Here is a 19,882-nt window from a genome sequence, read left to right as displayed (position 1 = left end):
ATCATAATTACAATATAAACGCCTGCGACTTTTTTTTTACCGTCATTTAATAATAAACGATATGAAGATATCTTTACCCATGAAAAGATCAGGCAAATGCTCGACCACCGTCCACTTTGGATCCATTGGCACGTGATTTTTATCAGCTAGAAGCCTGCACACGTGCGCTACGCTCATTCCTTCGTCTACAAGCAAACTTTTACCACTGCCGTCCAAGGTGAACGCTTTGATGAAGAGCTTTTGAACGCTGGCTTCGCGCATCTTTTCCAACGCCAAGCGGATTTTCTCTGCCTTGACTCGGCTTGCAGCGTCTTAAAAAGGAGAAGAAGAAAAAATACATCGGTATTAATACATAAATAATTTAAGTAATATTTATTATCTGAGAATAACATTGGAATTTAGCGGTTCGAAGATTGGACTACGCATCGAAACTCACCCATGAGTTGATGAGATTGTTGCTGAGGACCTGTGTGCATGGCGGTCTGAGGTGGTTTGTGCCCGGAACCGCTGCTGCTCGCGGAACTCTCGCTGGACAGCATCGACACCGTGTCCGAGAACGCGCTGTCATTGTCAGGACTATCGGTGCGCATAGCTGGAACAAATATTTGACAGCTGTTAAACAATGCATGAGGTACAACTGCAAACAGCTTTGCAATTACAAGTTTCGAGTAACTGTTTCACCTAGCCGTACTTGAGTGTTCTGCAAATTAGATAACGTCGGATAGGAATGTTTGAATGGCTCTAGCCATAGAAAGTAAATTTTACTGATTCAATAATTCTCTTTAAATGTCTTCATTTATCCCTAGAAAGTTGATATTGCTATACGATAACAATTTTATCTTGGATATTTCTCGTAGCACATAAAAATTCTGAAATACCATATCGTCAATAATACCACTAGTTATCGATGAAATTATTTAACCAGATAATCTAATCACTCTCGAGTCTACTCAGAGAATGTAAAAAATCGAAATTTCTATTCCACTTTGCGTTTTTGCCAGAAAAGAAGGCTACTCTATCAATCTGTCTATTATTTCGAGCAACGAATCTTCGCGAGATAATTCAATAATTACACTCGAGTCATTAAAAGTAGGAGGAAAAAGAAGAAAACTCGTCTGATGAATTAAATTCTTAATAAACAAACCTCCTTCATTTTTCCCGATATCGGTATTGTCCCCAGCAGTGATTCTGGTGCTGTTAGGTCGGCCCTGTCTCTGCGAATCGGGTGCAGGTGTAGAAGCGATGTCGCCGTCGCAGCGGCGCTCCAGGGCGCACAGCTCTCCGAGGATAGCATCCAGATCGACATCCTGAGAATCTGCGACAAAGGAACAACAAATGAACTCGATTGATCGACTTAAAGCCATATAGAACAAAGCAACCGGACAACGGATGCAAAGAAAAAGAAGAAAGACAAAGAAGAATAAAGGATAGATAAAGCAGATAAAGGAGAGTAAAAGTGAATATCCCACGTTGGTACGCTAAAAGAAGGATCGTGTTCAACGATTACGATCGCAGGGAAACTGCTAATGGTCGGGACACGAATTATGAGCGATCCGACGATGAAACCAGTTCCGCGCTAATTACCCGCACGATTGTACGGTCATCTGGTAACCGCACGTTCGCTCGTGTTCCTCGAATGTGAAACGAGGCCTCGGACCCGCGAGACTCGTGTACCTGACCTCGTGCAACACAGAGGCGAAAGTCCTTGGCTGACGAAGAAACGAACGGTTTTAATTGCATCCGTAGATCGTTTGCCTGTAAACCGGTCGATGCCTGTTTTTGGAATTTGTTCACGCCGTTCGTGCGCGTCAGTAAATGATTTCTTTTTTTTTTTCTTTTTTACCAATTTGCCGGCAATCGAGAAAAATAACGTTAAGGCGAGTATTTTGGTATTTTATAGGCTGTAATTAGTGGTTTCGGGAAAGTTGTATTTTAACATTTCCCTCGCGTGTGTAAGTAGAAAATTGATTATTCTTTGAGATAAAATGTTATGATACTGAGATACGATCAAATTTACGAAAAATCTACTTATTTCGTTAATCATCGATTTTTCACGTTAAATTTTCTTCCGCTATCTGTTAGAAATCTAATTACCTTCTCGTCTCGTTTCGTGGGCCAATACTTTCAATCGTTTCGGTCGATCAATATATTTCAATCTTCGTTACACTGAACAGTACCTCTATTAAGAAATGGAGAAAAGAATATCGAGTATCGGTGTTCTTTACATTTGTACGATACGACGCGACGGTCATAAGTTCCAACGGCAATAAGTTCGTCTCAGCTAGCGAACGTTTCCGTGTTGCCATTTGTACTTCCTTCGTCGTTTATTTTTCAACGATTTTTGCCGTAATGATCCTCCAGGAAATATCGCATACGAAACGTAGAAGGTAACAGTCCTCAAGTCTCGAATATCCTCCTTCGTATAGCGCAATAATTATCGTGGATCGTTACCCGCGCGTGATAATATCGACTTCGTTAAGATAATTAACGAAATTAGCTCATAGTCGGTAAAGGCAAGAGTCGATTCCTTTACCCGGTGGAAATTATTTAAACGGATTATGCAACCGACATTCGTAACTAGCCACAAAATCCTTATCGTCTATCATTTCTAAAGTGATTCTTCGAGACATAACTTTCAATTTCTCATTTCGTTTTTATTTTCCATTATAAATCCATTCTTTTATCTACATTCAATCCTATTTAATATATAACGAGGCGTGTAATTGTGGCACAAAAGATTCAAAACAAACGATTTAAAAATTTGCCGCAGTTATTTCACCATGGAAAAAGATTACATTCGTCGAGTGTTCTCCTTTCATAATACGACTCGCAATTAACGAATAGCAACTGAGAATGAAATTCTTGCGAATCGTCCGAAGACGACGGACATTCCACTGCGAGCATCGCGAGTGCAACTAAGGGCACGTGTGCAGGCACTCTAAATACTGGAAACCCTTTCCAGCGTTTTACCTGAAACGAATACGCGATACGCGTTGTACATCTAACAAGCTACGTATATCGGCGTAAAAGATCCGACGAACACGGATTATCGAGGTGATCAGTTACTCGCGAATTAGTGTCAAGATCGCTTCTAATTCGGATCATACGGTGTCGTGCTAATGGAGCAGAAAAATAAATAAGCCAGGCAATAGCGATTGTTACTTGCTATTATTGCGAAATTTATATTTTTCCATTAATTTATGTCCCAATGCTGTTGCAACAAACATTAAATAGTTCTTTAAACGAGTAAGCAGTTCTGTATGAAGATATATATATATATATATTAATTTCCTTTTTAGACGTTTTTAATACATATGTACTTTATACTACTTATACGTTATACACATGCAATCAAGTCATTAGCTACGATCTGAAGATATTATTTTACAGACAGTATCTAGATCACTCAGGTCGTTTGCTCTTTTTCTTCGAACAAAAGGCAAACCCATTTGCTGAACACAGAGTATACATATCAGCAGCATTCAGAAACTCCATCAAAGGTTGACAGAACGAATGACAGAGTCGATATGGAATGTGACGGTATCTTGTTCGGGATTGTCGAGCTACGCGAATGAACGCGAATCTCCGCGTCGGCTACCACGAATAGGAAACCCAAGAAACTCGGACTAACTTTATCAATCGGATTCTCATTCGTGGCTCGCATCGAATTTCTAACGTGCTGACGTTCAACTTCTTGGTAGTGAAAAGAACCCGACGTGCATCTACATCACGTAAACGTACAATGCATTTTATAAAACAATATACTTTTTATTCTTCAATTTTTGTTATCTCATCGGAAGTGAGTTATAGAAAAATTGCGATTACCTTATTAAATTCTCCACAATCTTCTACTTATCCGAAGTGACTATATCGTTTCATTTTATTTTATACAAATATAATTACAAAATTTCCCCTCTTCTTTTCTACAGTATCGTGCAAATGTTTGATACATTTGAATGAAATAATATGAATATAAAATACGACGAAACAAATGACGCGAGAACCTTCCCATTTCACGGTGCACTTGATAGAACTCCTAATGACAGGGAAAACTACCTTGGGCGGTTAAATCTTTGACGTTGGCTGTAGTTCAGACCATGGGTCGCTAATCACCGATTGTTAGCCGAAAACTAACCATTCACAGTTTCCGAATACTCATCTGCTTAACAATGAGGTCCAAACGTTGGCAGACTTAACATCGTCGATCAGCCGAGAACCAATGCTTCCGCACGGCAGGTTCTGACCAACGAACGATAACAATGGGAACGGAAGTTCCACGGAAGGTACTTTATGCGAGCTGGGGGAAACTCGGTGGAAAACGGCGTGCAGAAAGCTTCTTACGTTATCTATGATAACGTTTCATTGGTAATCCTCCTCGAACTAGTTTAAACGAGCGTTGAAAGCGAGTAAAGCACAATTGTCCCTAAGGTAGAAGTTTCAGTAGTGTTCTAGGTGGAAATGGAACTTGTACGGAGGAAAATCGAGCCGAGTAAGTCGTACACGATACATTATGAAATTTTGATAACTATCGTGTTATTCGTTGCTCTGTTAATATACAATTTCCTTCGTTCATGCTTAATCTTATTTCGTTTTACGACGCTAGTTAAGAAGATATACGAGAACAGATATGCGTATACGAAAATACGACTTTCCTCGAAGAATGCTCATTAATGTTCCCACAAATGAGTGTCGTTAAACTCTTCTTTATATCCATTTACACAAGGAAGCAATTACGTATAAATTAGCAATTCTATCCACTGATTTATTACGTTTTTCATGGTCATCGATGACGCATGTGTATTGTATATTAATGTAGTTTAAAATTATTCAAATAAGATATAATTGAAAAAAAAAATATTACAAATAAATATGACGAAAGATTGGAACGCTACTACGATCTCTTCGAATCGGTGTAATAAACCTTGAGGATTAAGCCTTAAATTTCTACAATGAAACCAATTAAATTTTTTTTTGTACAGTCGAGTACAATGAATTTAATACAACGCTTTCGAATGAATAAATAACCCATATACGTGTAAAATAAATCTGCTTCGATCTTCGATCAGAGCGTACGGTAACAAAATATTAAATTGATAGAATTAAGCAAATATTTTTAGAAACGTTAGACCACATTGATCGTCAGGTTACTGGTAAGTTTAGACTCGTGAAGCTAAATATACGAAATCTTAGTCGATGATATATCAAATTGCGTGCCTGGAAGCCATCAGCAAAACGGGGGTGCATAATTTTCCTTTCGATGATTATTGATCTTTATGAATACTATGCGCAAAAAGAACGGACGGTATTTACTGTTCATGATTGCAATTTTAGCCTGCAAACAATTAGTAAACATTACTTAAAAACAACTAATAGACAAATTCTTTTCTTTTGTTACAGAATTCTATAGAATCATCGATTCATTCACGTTCGATGAAACGTTAAACCTAAAAAATCTGTAACAAAGAGGCCAACTTATTCAGAGGCTAGTGGCGACTGAAACACGACCAAACTCGATTCAACGGCATGTTTCGAACGAAAACGAAACCGTGACGAGCGTGCACGGTTCGCGATAGCACTTTCCACGTTTACAAACGATGAAATAACCCGGGAAAACGAGCGAGCCTCGTAACTCGCGAATATGCCATGGATTACCGTTAGTCACGCGTCTACCACCGTTTCATGGCGTCCGATGGAACACGAGAAACGTCCAATTTGTATTCCCAGAAGGATCCACGGTCGACACAGAGGTGATGCACGTGAGTCGGTGGAGTTTTCGAGTCGCGTTAATGCCCAACCACGTTCGCGCGCGATCCTCCTCGACGATACGACACGTATCACGTATCTCTCATAGCCTCTCTCCTCGTACAGCGACGAGGAAACTATAAAATTTTTAGGGAGTCCGGGGGCGAAACGCGTCATCCATTCAACGTGTGAACGCACCGAGCTGACTTTACAGTCTGTGCACACTTTCTGTGCACCTGAATAACAGACGATTCTTGCTGGTTTTCGTTTATGGTAGAGAACTGCGTTTACTTTCCTTTGCAAATGAACAAATTTACTTACTTCGCTCGAGTTAAATAACACGTTAAACATTTGTAAAGCGATTGGATCGATACGCTTGAAATATAGATTACAATATCTTGAGGGACATGTCTTTTTGATTGTGATTAGGATCTTCCGATTAAAAGCTGGAACAAATGAAACGATCGTAACAATTGGCATGCGTAACAATTCTACAAAATATCGCGATATCTGTCTCGAGGAAAGATCCAGCTACTAAGGCCAACGACGCGTTCAAAGCGATCGACAAAATGGCCTGAAACAAACATCGAAAAGAGTATCCTTATCACAATGAAAGCGATCTCGAAATCCAAACAGAATTCGTCCCTGAAGCACCGGTAAGCCTACTTTCTATCTGCTTTCTCGCGTATTATCAAGCGGACAAAGCCAAGTGTGTAATTTCAGCGTACGCCCGCGAACGATCATCTCTAATCTAAAGATCCTTAATTGGACGCAACGTGAGCCAACGTACCTTTGCTGGCCAGATAACCCAGTATACTCTCGTTGCTTCCGAAATTCGCGAGCATGTTTCGATCGACAAGGAACGATATCCTCTTGTCAAAGTCGATCAGCGGCTAAGATCCATGAAATCCATGGTACAAAACAAGCAACCAATTTCTCGTACTACGTATGTACAGGGTCGTAATGTTGTCAACACTCCAGGTTACTGATCGCTGTTTATAAACAGCCAACAATCTTCGTAGTATCTTACGGTTCACAAATTGATCGATTTATCAAGTACTCGATATAAACTCGCGACAGAGAAGTTTCGTCGAACGACAGAACACGCTGTTAATTCGATTAACTTGGCAAAAACGTGATTTATTATCGCGCGGAATTAAACGCGAAGATTAGAAATCGACGAAGCTTCGCGTCCAAGTGTATCAACGATCGATACCGTGAGGATTACGCGAGATAATCGAGGTACGGAAGGGGCAACAGACCGCGAGGTTCGCGACACAAACGCATGATGTTTACGGCGCGTGCGACGGCGCTCGACTAAAGGCCTTAAGGTGAACACACTTGCCTCTTGCCTGGAGAGTTTTCCGCGCGGACGCGCTCCACGCTTGCGTGTAGGTGTAGCCTCGCAGCTCGTACGTGGTATGTCTCCGCCGCGGTAAAGAGGGTTGGACGTGCACAGAGAATTACGCAAACGTCCATTAGGCTGCCTATTAGCGTTAAAAATTATTTCACGCGATCATTGGCTCGAACGAAAGCACCAAGGAGGAAAGAGAAAAGAGGAGGAGCGCGGTATAAATTATGAATTAGTGAATTTTGAAACAGAGATTAAGAATTAAAAATGGTCACACGTTCCGATTCTTTCGAATTGAATTTAATATTGCCGTGATTCTTCGTGTCTGATTCTTCGGATCGTTGCTTAAGCGATGTCAATCTTTCGTTTAAGGATTACACTCTTTTGATTTAATATTCTCTGCGTTTCATTGAGCCGTGATACGTATTGTATTCGTTGATCAAATGTAACTAAGAATCACCGAACGTGAAAGTGCTAATACGTTTTATAGCGCGGCATAAAATGTAACAGCCCGTGAAAGCTGTTGTACGATAACCACTTTATTAAGCGGATCAATTTATAGTTGTAATCTCAACTACGATCTGATCGAATAAAACCGATATTTTCACTGTATTTATGTTTAAAGGAGGAAGTGAACATGCCCATATATTTCCTTCGAAAATTACAAGCAAATGTCCTGCATTTATAAATTCTCAACTTCCTTCTCCGATGGAAAGTGTTTTTAAAGTCAAACCTACCTCGAAACAAACACCCTTTGGTGCCATAACCGGAATGTCTACTTTTGCTTTCCTAATTAACAAAAACTTTCTGCATTAAGTACTTCTGTTCCTTTAATATTCGCACCCATACTCTATAAGCACGCGGAGACTCAATTTCCTAATTACTTTAAACTCCACCCACGCCCTGCCGCTTCTCCAGCAACCGACAAATTCCTTCAAACGCAAGAATACGCCTCGACAAGTTTCTCTACCAAACAAGAGTTTCGCTGACAGTACTATTAGGTTGTATAACAGGTTCATTCACCTTTCGATATTATTTTAATATCACAAGCAATATTATCGATAATCGACGTCCGTCGATCTTTGAGAATCGTCAGATCTAATCGTTCCGGTTCTCTCAGCGCAATGATCAGACGATTATACGATGAGAATTACTCGGAAATAGGGAAACGTCGTTCAAGCCGATTAAATTGCGCTCTTCAGGCGGTGTGCATGGATGAGTTTCGTTCGTTGCCGCGTACGTAGAAGCAGACACAGCCGACACGGAGAACGAGAGAGTTCACGGACCGGGCAGAAGATTCGTATTGATTGAAGTGTGGGCGCCAACGGGCGATTTGATAAATTACAATCGACGCCGTCCAACGCAACGCTCGTGTGCATCGTTTCTCCGTTGGATTTACAACTAATTCGCGTTGTAATTCGTGTCGCCAGGACCGAGTTCGAGCGTGTCAAACGTGTCGGGAACAACGAAGGAAACAAAGGGTGGACGGTGATTAATGCGGTTCGATACGGTTATCGCCGTCTTGCGACCGTGTCAGAGCTTCTTCTTCCCTTTCTCGTTCAAACGGGCCTCGAACAGCGGTATCGACATTTTCTATGCGCTTTACGTAACATTCGTCTGTTCCGCGTGGTTTTCTTCGACGAAACTGCGTAGCTACCATGCGAGACGTTTCGTATAGACGTGTATATTTTCAATTAATTTGTACATTTCATATACCTCAAACAAGTTACGAATTTAACGATTTGAATGTTTCGGGAATACGTGTAATCAAAGATTCTGCAAATATATTCGATCACTACGAAAATATTAAACAATGCCGACTTTCTCGTCCCAGTAACAAAATCATAGTCATTGTTGATTCTCATATCTTCCTATTATTTACTCAAACACTTACTACTTTATAGAGCTGCTCGCAAACCGATATCAAACAAATTCTTCAAGCAAAATCAAGCAAATTCTTAGAATAATTTTATTAGTTAGACTGTGAAGGTACACGGATTTTTTGAAAATCGAAGAGTTAAAAAGACCTACGGAAAGCACATAATATGCGTAAAGATAGAAAATATCGAAAATAAAATATTTATCGTAATACTCAGTGGATACTTGGGTTCCGTTTCTTTAGTCGAGTTCATAAAAATATAAAATTGCATAAATACCGGCAGTCCAGTTATCACAGTAAATTCATCGATACTCTTATCATACTTTGACCAACCTAGTTCTTTCAGCACTTTTCGTTCTCTGCTCGACAACGTACGGACGAGCAATACGATTGCGATCGCAAGCCTAAGGTTCGTTCACCCCTGTCGATTATGCGAATACGCAAAGCGAACGATAAACGCGTAACCTAGATTAATCGAACCGCATAAATCATTCGACTTGCACGTCTCCTCTGACGACTAATATTTCCTCGCAACTTTCTTTGTGACTATCTTTCATCGACGAAAATCGCATTTTCCATAGTGGCGTCGGCTAACAATCAGTGTCTGACCCCTTGATCCACCCGCGAGAGGCTCGTTAATTTTATCGAACGATACCGCAATACTTTCTATAAATCTGTTACGCTTATCTGAATACGCCGTTCAGTTTTGCGTTCGCATCTAAGTAGTTCAAGCTGGCGCGATTCATCTGTTTGAACTTCGTTTCGTTAATAGCTTCGATTTCAAGAAAATCAAGTGAATCAGTGTTCCATCAATGAAACGGAATTCGAATCGTTTCAATTGTAATTTTCGCATACAGTACATCGTTAATTAGGAATTATACTGAACGAAGTGACATCGAGGAGGCTTGTACGAATGACGGAAACAAACAAAAAGAGTTTTCCTACTTAAGAAATATTGTTTCTTCTTTATTCTTTATTACGTCCACGCAATATCTTTTCTAAAGAGTTAGAGAGAGCACGCGCCAACGATTAAACGTTGATAATTAATAAATTAATTAGCTAAGACGGCAGATATAACAGATCGTTTCGACCGCTTTGGGGCTCCACCAACTGACCTTTCCGAGGGAGGCGAAAGGAAGAAATAGATGGAAGAAAATGGAACTGCGACTCCTAAGCGCTATTCGACGGGTGTTAATGAGAACGTGGATAACCTTTGCCGTACCTTTTTATTGACGCTGAATCTGACGCCGCAGCTGCGTCATATTTAACCAATTGTACGGAGAAAACCGGTATTCCCGCGTTATCTCATCATGGTTCGGAAACGATTAATTCGCTTGCAACTGGCAGATCGAGCGAAAAAATTCGATATGTGACGAATTGCGATAAAATTACGAAGCTTTTTGCGACTCCGTCTGTGTTGCGTATTTTTGCGACAAGGTGTACAATTTTTTATCAATTTGGAAGTTTCACGTCGATGTTACGTGTATTAATTGCACCAATACGATCATGACAGTCGTGTCTCATTACAGTTGCTAATGAAATTTCAGAATGTTTTACGTAACACATACAGTACGTACACAAAAGAATTTCAATCGTTCGGCGATCGACTATAACTCGAACTTCGCAACAATCGTCGATTCTCGTGTATTTCAATAATTCCCGATATTTATAAGCGCAAACCGCTGGAAAAGAGGCCGAGAGTGCGTTTAACGTTCGTAATGCGTTAAAGCGTATTTTCATCGAGATTCGAGCGGCGCAAATCGAACAATAGCGGGCGAATAATCGAGCGCCAGAGTCGAGCGTGCTTCAGGCGACGAATTCGACGTTGAAAATCGAACAAAGGAACACTTTTTCTCTCTTCGTCTCTTTTTTCTTCTTTCTCGTTGATTAATTATTTCACATCGTCACGCTTCAACGTTCATCCAGCTTTCTATCGAGGGAAATTTGCACCGGTCATTTATTTCGCATCTATTTCATCGCTTTTCTATAGCACGGCGTTCGCTCTTCGAACGTCGAGCTTATTACCATTGAAACCGCGCACGGAACGCGGACGAACCACGCGATAATTCGGACAGGTCGATCGTTCTGCATAGATAGCAGCAGCAACGAGCCACGGCTCGCAAGTAATTAACGTTTTGATAATGCTATCGGGTGATTTCGTCGCGCTGTTAGCCAAGTTCGCTTGAAATGAACCGACGTGGGTTTTCTTTTACGATTTCCCTGCGAGCTAGGAAAATTGTGGATATTTCTTACCGTCGGATCTTTGCCGAGTATTTGAATAGAACGTACGGAGGTGCAGGTTATCGTAGATCATTGAAAATCTCCATTTTATATAAAAAAATAACTGTACTTAACCAGACAAAAGTTGCAATTCTCGGCAGAAAACTGCATTAAACTGTAGCTACTTTAACCAATCGTTTTCCTAGCATAACGAATGTGTCTATTTACTTTCAATTTTATTATCGCTACACGTTTGTTGAGAAATGACAGAGAAATGACAAAGGAAAACGAAGCCGTCGGAATTATTGTCGCGTGTAAACGAATAGAAGCGCTTCGCATGGCGGTCACGCGTGACAAAGTACACGCTGACACGGCGATATTTTTTGCAAAACACCGACAACAATTTCCTATCGGGCTTAATTGGCAGCCGATACGTCGCACGAGGCGAACGACCGTCGCGATGAAAGCGGAGCCGTTCGCGTATACGCCTCGTGTTGCAATTATCGCGACAATTCGCAGCCTATGGATTGATTCGTGGTGTCATCGACGATGATTGCTCCGTCACCGCGAAAACCGACAATGGGATGTGCCAGGAGAAGAATAATAATTGCGTTTCTAAAGACGAAGAGGCTTTTTCCAAGAACGAATCATACGACTCAAACGTCAATTTCCCTTTATCGTTGTAAAATTTAAATTTAATGCAACACTATGAGGAAGTGAATATTCCAATTGACTCTTGTGTTCTGTCGTAAGTTTTTTAACTTCCGATAGTGAAAGTATTGTAGTAAATCTCTCTCTACAAATTAACATAAATTTTACCAGCAGCTTGTACTTCAAAAAGTCGTCTTTCAAAAAGAATCTCCTTTTTTCAACACGAACTTTTATTATTCCCCTTCGATATTTGCTTTTAAAATATTTTTTTGAAATATCATCAAAATAATCTCATACTATGTACGAGTACTAAGTAACTTCAACGTCCAAATCAATCACGTTGCCATGATTCTTCATATTTTTCGTTCTTAACCTTCTCGGAATAGTTCTTCACGCGAATTATTATTTAAAGAAGAAGCAAGAAGAGCAAATTTCACGGGAAACGCTTACGCATACGTTACGCGCTAGAAATCATTGCCAAAAATGAACCGCGTGTAAGCGCGCAAACGAGCAAAGGCAGCGAATTAACAAAAGGGGCCTGTAACCTTCGATCGTCCGCACGTGACCCACACGTTTGTTTAATTAACTAATGAGCCCCGCCCTGTGTCACGAACGGCCCCACGTTTTGTTAAGTCCGGCTTGTGCACTGTACACACAAGTGCAACCTTCGGTGTTGCGTGTGCACGCACGAAAGAGCGTGCACGAACGACGTTTGAAGACGTCGGGAAACTTGACTTGACGATCGTCAAGCTAACCGTGACTTCTAGCAAGGATAAATAAATTGACGCTTCGTGTCTGGTATGTAACTCGAGGAATCGTTAAAATGTTTCTTTGCAATTTTCAAGAAACCTTAAACTACCGGTATTAACAGTAAACAGGATTTTTTAACGTTAACGCGCTTTTTTCCCTTCTTTTTTGCAACAACGAAAAACACGTAGATAGATATTTAACGTTAACTTTAATTGAAACCAAAATACGATGATAGATGCACATTTTATTTCCCGTCGTATATCATACTGTTTTAATTATGACTAGAGTCTAAATATACGAATTTATATCACAATGGAAAAATGGCCAGGGGAAAATGATGTATAATTTCACACTAGACAAGCTATGAGCGTGGACACGGAGTATGCGACGACGAGTGGTCTAACGGGAAACGATGAATTTTTTCGTGCAATTAAACAGATCGTCGCGCTAGCACGAAGATCGTACCTCCCGAGGAAAGTATGTAATTAGGTTAAACGCGACAGAGTAAGAACCTTAAGGCTGTGTCGTGCGATAAAACAGCTGCGGTGGCTCGAGCGCACGAGCACTCGTTAATCAGGCTGCAGCATTGCCGTGAAATATAATGACAGTCACTTTAGGTCTGTCGTAAGAAGGCAGGCTGGACTAATCTGCAGTAATAATTTTTCTCTCAGGCGAGTTTCTCTCGCTCGTTTGGGCGGCATGTAATTTTTTTCACCGACGATGCCGTACGAGCGTTATCTTCCTGGCGATCGAGTAACCCTCGGATCACGAGGACGCGCGTCACGATTAATGCATCGCCATCACCGTGATATTTAGCGTAATTACTTTGGTAAATAGATTTTAATAACGCTAGAAAAATAGCCAGGTATAATTATCTTCTTTTTTCTCTTTTTTTTTTTTTTTTTGGAAATTCCTCACAGTCCTCTAATAACACGTGACACACATTATTTCTCTGAATTTGGTTTCTTTACGTCGAAGCACAATTAATACGCGCAGAAACATTCGCCGACGTTCCTCTTTCGTTTCTCAAATTCACGCACACGACGTTGATCGCGTGCCACGGTCCCAACCCTCTTTCTGGGGTTCAAAGAATAAATTCACCCTCGCGGAGGTAAGAAAACCGTGTCTCGGAATCGTAATAAAATCCGCGGGGTGAATTATGCCGCGGCACGGGGGGTGACAGTGAAATAAACTCGCGACATTATTCGTCAGAAGAGGCTGGAACCTAATACGACCGGTTCAGCCTCGTGGCCTCTGGCAATTTCTGCCGCAACCTTTCCCACAGGATGCTCGTTCTCGACTAAGAAGAAACAATTTGTCAAAGAGAATAAATTAACGAGCTAGGAGAGCAGGGATTTCCTTTAGAACGCGCAATGGAGATATTTTGAATGGCGTAAAAATCCGTATTCTCGAGCCTTTCTCCGGGGTCGCAACATTTCATTCATTTCTGTAGCTCCAAACAGATAAACGTCGACTAATCAATTTGATCATTTTATACATATTATTTGTAATCTGATGAAAATTATTTTACGAAGTACACAAGGCGCTATGTTCTACTTACCTACAAGAATAATAAAGAGATACTAAATAAGAATAAAATAAATAATATGAAAACAAACTTTTGTAAATTATATTATCCATTAATTTAAAAATGTTAAGTTAGAATACAAAAACTTTGAAGGTCCAATATTTACAGCCGTTGTTCCATAATGCCATAAAACGTAAAATATACGTCGTGAAATTTTACCAAAATGCTTTAAAATTCAACTAACGATTTAATTTTTAATATAGAACATCAATCGTAAAAGAGTCACGAAAACTTTATTGAAAATACATTTCGCTTCAAAATACTGTACAAATTTTATTCGCCTGAAGCCTGTAAAATTCTGAAATATTACCAAATGTATTCCAACCAACGCTTTTACCACATCGTTCGAACGTATATTGAATTTTTCAGCATCGATTGGTCGTTTTTATCGCGCGTAACATAAAGAAGTCATTAAAAACTTAATTGCTTCCGATATTAGTTACGTTTGTTCCTGGCTACGTACGATAAGAGGAAACGCGCAAACATATTGTATCTAATATGGTGGACAATAAAATTATTAGGTAGATCGACACAAAGAACGATACCTAACTGCTTGCATTAAACCTTTTCGCTTGGTTTCGTGTGCTTTATAGGAAATGAATTTCACCTGTTTTATTACCGCTCGTTGCTCTTCAGCGAATGCACCCGGCTAGACTATTTAAAATTTGCATCAATATTAGCTCGTACGCGTTCGTTCTCCTCTGTTCTTCAAATAAAACTTATCCGGGAAAAATACATAGCGCGCAGAAATGAATTTTACTCGGATATTTTTGCGATATTTGCACATTGCAGAGCAGTTTAGCGTCAATATTTTGGCAACTCTGCTATAGTGCAGTTTTTGCTGAGCTTTTTAAATTCAGATAAATAAAAAGAAAATTTTATTATACACTTGGAAGGTTTTAAAAATTTAAACGCGTCTTTATGTTAATTACTATCAAATGTAGGAGATCCTACGATACATCCATATTTTTCAGGCAGTTGAATTCTCCAAAAGTCATTTCATCTTTGGAACATAACATTCGCGGTATATCAGACTGTTGTATTTATCGCACCTACCAAATCTCGCACGACGATCACATTACCCTCGCGCTACAGATAAAATACTTGATGACGCAAAGGAAGACGAAATTCGCTGCAAGGTTTTATTTTCTATTCGATGAGAATGCTTTTACGAGATGATAAGCGAGCGGTGATCGCGACGATCGAAAGTGCCGATGGTCGTTCCGTGAGAGCTCCGTAAAAGCGCGTTGATAAAGAGATTTTATGATCGCCGCGATATCGTAAAACCATCCATTGAAGTATATCGGGTAATACAGAGATAAGAAAAGCGTGCATAAGTGCGATACGCGATCGCGCGACGAGCACGATTATCTTCAATTTAAATTATGACGGTTGTCTTCTTGAAATTAATTAACTCGCTTCACAAATACTTTATGCTACTTCTCCGACTATTCAAATATCTCATATGTATGAAACACAATATTTTAAATCATTAAATCGATGCACTGCCACGATCGTGGCATGGAACATTTCATTTAACATTTTTATTAAATTTGCAAAATTTAGATTACTCTAAAAGCTTCCGATTTCTTTGCCATCGAAACTTCTACCTCTCAACCGAGAGCTCTTTAAGCGTCCATCAACGAGATTAAATTCGGTACCACAACATTCACCAGGTCTTCGAAGCGATAGGGCTACGACGAATATTCCGGAACGATGGAAATTGCGCGGGTCTCGTCGCGGTACAACCGTTGCGAACTTAACATCATTAACTTAGAATTTCGTTATAAACGCATGCAGAATGTCCAAGAGGGGAAAACGGACGGAAGATATGAAACGACGCCAGCGTAGTATGCGCTTGGGCTATTTTAATGCGTCGCGAGATGATTGATTAAATTTCTGCGAGGCTACGTCGCTGTAATTGAATGCAAGTCCCGAGCTGTTCGGCATTTTTACAACTCGATCGTAGCCTGCCCCTCTAGAGATGCCACGGCAATCCTCTGCGAAGATACCGGATCGCAACGAACAACTGAGCGTGCAATTTTCCTGGTACACGTTTGCGTTTCGTACTTTTCTTCGATCGTGATTAAACCGCGAATGTTTATGCAAATTTACGTGTTTACGACCGAGCGACTAAAGAAACGGGACCAAGGTACAAAATTTAGTTTTAGAAATGAGAATGAGACGATCGTGAAATTGCTTCTTACTGGTAGCAACAAAATTAAAGTTTAAAAAATCCATTTACTTTACTCATAAATATAAATAGAAAAGAGGTAAACGATAAAATACAAGCCATAATGGTATGTCCCTGCTGCGAAGTACAAGGAAGTTTGAATGAATAAAAAATAGCGATTAATTTTTCATGACTTGCCCTCCTTAAGTTTCGTCAAGTTACCAATTTTACCCCCTACTGTCCTGTTTCAAGCCGAACGCAACAGTCATTAGTCCTTTGAGCACACGTTTGGCTTCTTTCGAGCCTCTTTTGTGTCGGTTCTTCTTTTCACTGCGCGTTTACTTTGCGACGGAAGAAGCAAGGATCCTTAATAAAGAGGACAGCTGCGGGTAACCAAAGTTCAAGCACGAATGAAGCGTGTTTTTAAATTACGCGTGTAGGATACAGCGAGACAGCTTAAGAATAGATCGAATAAATTTGAACGTAAATTAATTCGAACACGATCCAGCGAAACGTTGAATAATTTACGCGTCGAATAAAACTTAGTCACAGGTAATCATACGTTTCGATGGTGTTAATTGGTAATTAAAATTTACGTACAGGTAAACAGTTTCGCATACAATAACGACGTTTTAATCGACATTCTACATTAACGAGATAAATTAATGAAATGGCTATAATTTTATTCGTTTAAACGTGATTTCAACGACGTTTATCAAATTGGTTTGAGAACGTTTCACGATCGCCGTAAAACCGTGTCTCGCCCTTTGAGCGAGGTGCGAATGAAAGTTCAAGGAATAATTAAAGAGCGAAGAGCAAAAAGACTGAAGGAAAGCGAAAGCTCGGAAAACGGAAAAGGTAGAAAGAACGGATTAAAAGTGGAGAATATTGCATCGCGGTAATGAAACTGCCGTGGTAATTCCGATTTCAATCCGAGTGTACATTAATTAAAACACACACGCTCGTATCAATTCTCAGGAGCAGATTCTACTGTCACTTTATAAATTACTTCGTCTTTCAACGCGTACATTTTTAACGTATTTTTAACGCACGTATTTAAACTTTTTCAGTACTCATCCTCTTCGTGTCGCTCTCGCCTCTTTTCTATAATTAAAGGTTTTAACGTGAATTATCGTACTTCCGTGAAGTACTATCGTCATTGCGCTTTTCAAACAAGTACTTGGGTAATGTAAAACGATTTTTAACGAGGTATTATAGGTCATTTTGAACGAGAGAGTATAAAAATTGTATCTAAAGAACGTTCGAGATAGAAAAACGTACTAAAACCTTGAATAATATTGCTCTTTAAAATCAATCACGTACCTCGAGTTCAAATAAAATATGAAATAATTTTTGTTTATCCTGAACATTGTCTTGAAAAAATAAAAAGTCGGAAATACCCGTGATAAGACAGAACCACCAAGCAATAAAGTTAAATTTAACAGTCAAAAAGAAGCAAATGAATCGAACGACCGAAAAGAGGGCGGAGTTTTTCAAAGCCAGAGGCGAGGAAGAAGGTGCGAAGCTGAGATACAAGCATGGTACAGGATTTTTCAGACTATCGGGCGCGCGCACCGTGCGGTTAGAGCCTGCTATGCGCCACTATCGAGCATAAATTCGCTGATACGACGAGGCAGGGATTTTTCTCGTTGCGCGACGGAGAGGTTGGAGCTAGTTCAAAAGATTTAAGATAAAGCGCGTGGTGTAGGTGCGAGGCTCGATGCCGTTGCAGTTGCAGCTGCCGTTGCCGCAGAATCGCCGCAGGAGACGACGTGACCGGCGATTCGAGCCACCACCGAACCAGGCATCACGTTCGACCAGCGTCGAATTTTCTACGCTTCAGCCTGCTTACTAGACGTTTGTGGCACTCAAAGAAATACACTGGGGGAAATAGGAATATTTCTTCGCTTTTCAATTCCTCCTACGTTTTTACGACTCTGTCGAAAGGAATAGTAAAAAGAGTCGAGTGAAAGGAATTAGTAATCAATGGACTGCGCATTTTTATTCGTTTATGGGAAATGTAAGGACATAAAAATGCACAGAAGACTCGTAATGTGTAAAAAGAAAAAGGTATATATATATATATATATATATATATATATATATATAAAAAAAAAGTTCAAAATATAATACTTTTTACAATTTTACGATACAGCGAGGTTTAATATTAAACAACTACGTGTAACTTCAATACGATTTCCTTAGTTGAAAACTTCGTACCCAGGACTGAAACTAATTTCACCACTTTTACCTTCAAAGTAACCAACAGTCGAAAACTTTCGATAACATTAAACGACGTCTTGCTCATCGTCCGTGGTAAGCAAATTATTAAATCCTCTAACCTAAACGGTCATTTAACGTTCAAGTTTTCCAATAACCATGTAATTTACGATCTCGAAATGCTTTTATCGACGATAAGATCATCGTGCCTGATCAGATTCTTCGTCGCATCGCCGTGTCGCCACGAAATCGCAGCACAAGGTGCAATAAAACACCGGAAATTGCTCTTTACCGATGCGTCCCCTCTTTGTCCACAGAAAAACTCATTTGCCGTCGACTCGGTTTCACGAACATTAGTGGAGGGACATTTGCACGCCACCAACAGCCGATTTAATCAGAGAGTAAGATCAACGAAAACATCGTCGTTTTCTTTGCGTTCCACGAGCGCGTTTCCGAGGGTAAAAAAAAAAAAAAGCTACGCCACAATCTCGCGGGATGAAACGTCTCTTTTGTGCGCGATGTCCCTTCCGTTTATTCACGAAGCACGAAATGGAGGAGGGTGGAACGTTAGAAAAACTGTCCTAGATACGAGACACAGGTCGTGTATGAACATGGACGGACGTTCACGGTATTGAACAAAGGAGGAAGTCGGATTTTTTGTCCCGAAGGAAACGTTTTTTTAGAACGGCGCAATGTCACAGCCGCGGAAATTACGGAAATTAGAGACGGAACGATCGATCTCTATTGAGAATTTTGGATACAAAAAAAGATAGCTCACCTTCCAGATTTGCCATGGAGAACCTATAGCTATCGATTCTCGGCGTGTTGATGTCCGAGTTGAAAGGCCTGAGGGTCGCTGAGCTCACATTGTCCAGACCCTGCAACAGCAATTTGTTCTAACGTTAGTTAGTTATTTATTTTAGCGTTGTTATTTATAGGCACTGTTGAATAAAGAAGTTTTAAAGATTTTCTGGTTTGAGAAAAAATACTTTGCATTCGATATTTCGTAATATATGTAATGTACGAGATATTAACGTTACACAACGGTATACAGGTTGTGCAATCGATCGATCGATCAAACGACATGATACATCACAAGTATAGGTATCGTTGAAACAGTAAAACTATCGCCAACGCCACCAATTCTAATCAAAGAGACATCATCGAAAAATTCCCCACCAAACTCTTCCACGCGTAATTCACTTCACAAAAAGAACGTCGAAAGTTCTTCTTCAGCTATGTCCAAGCGCACTATGTCACAGCCGCTGGCTGAACATACAGAAATAAATCATTTACCACCCTAGAAAC

General features: G+C 40.1%; 1 protein-coding gene across 5 annotated transcripts in view; it reads right to left on the bottom strand.

Moving 5' to 3' along the window:
- LOC122573326 (amyloid beta A4 precursor protein-binding family B member 1-interacting protein-like) overlaps positions 1–19,882 on the bottom strand; it is a 144,217-nt gene that overhangs the window by 7,116 nt on the left and 117,219 nt on the right. For 4 of the 5 annotated variants that reach the window (XM_043739511.1, XM_043739512.1, XM_043739509.1 and 1 more), the window contains 4 exons: positions 19,353–19,452; positions 1,145–1,315; positions 437–592; positions 78–311 (listed from right to left, as the gene is read on the bottom strand). In XM_043739511.1, coding sequence (XP_043595446.1) covers positions 78–311; positions 437–592; positions 1,145–1,315; positions 19,353–19,452 — 661 coding nt within the window. Of the gene's footprint in view, positions 1–77; positions 312–436; positions 593–1,144; positions 1,316–6,532; positions 7,034–19,352; positions 19,453–19,882 lie in introns of those variants that run through there. The other variant, XM_043739513.1, reaches the window with a different exon arrangement.

This window comes from Bombus pyrosoma, linkage group LG12 (genome assembly GCF_014825855.1).
Source record: "Bombus pyrosoma isolate SC7728 linkage group LG12, ASM1482585v1, whole genome shotgun sequence".
Classification (NCBI taxonomy): Eukaryota; Metazoa; Arthropoda; class Insecta; order Hymenoptera; family Apidae; genus Bombus; species Bombus pyrosoma.
The sequence above is the reverse complement of the archived record's forward strand: the minus strand, read 5'-3'. Positions and strand labels throughout refer to the sequence as shown.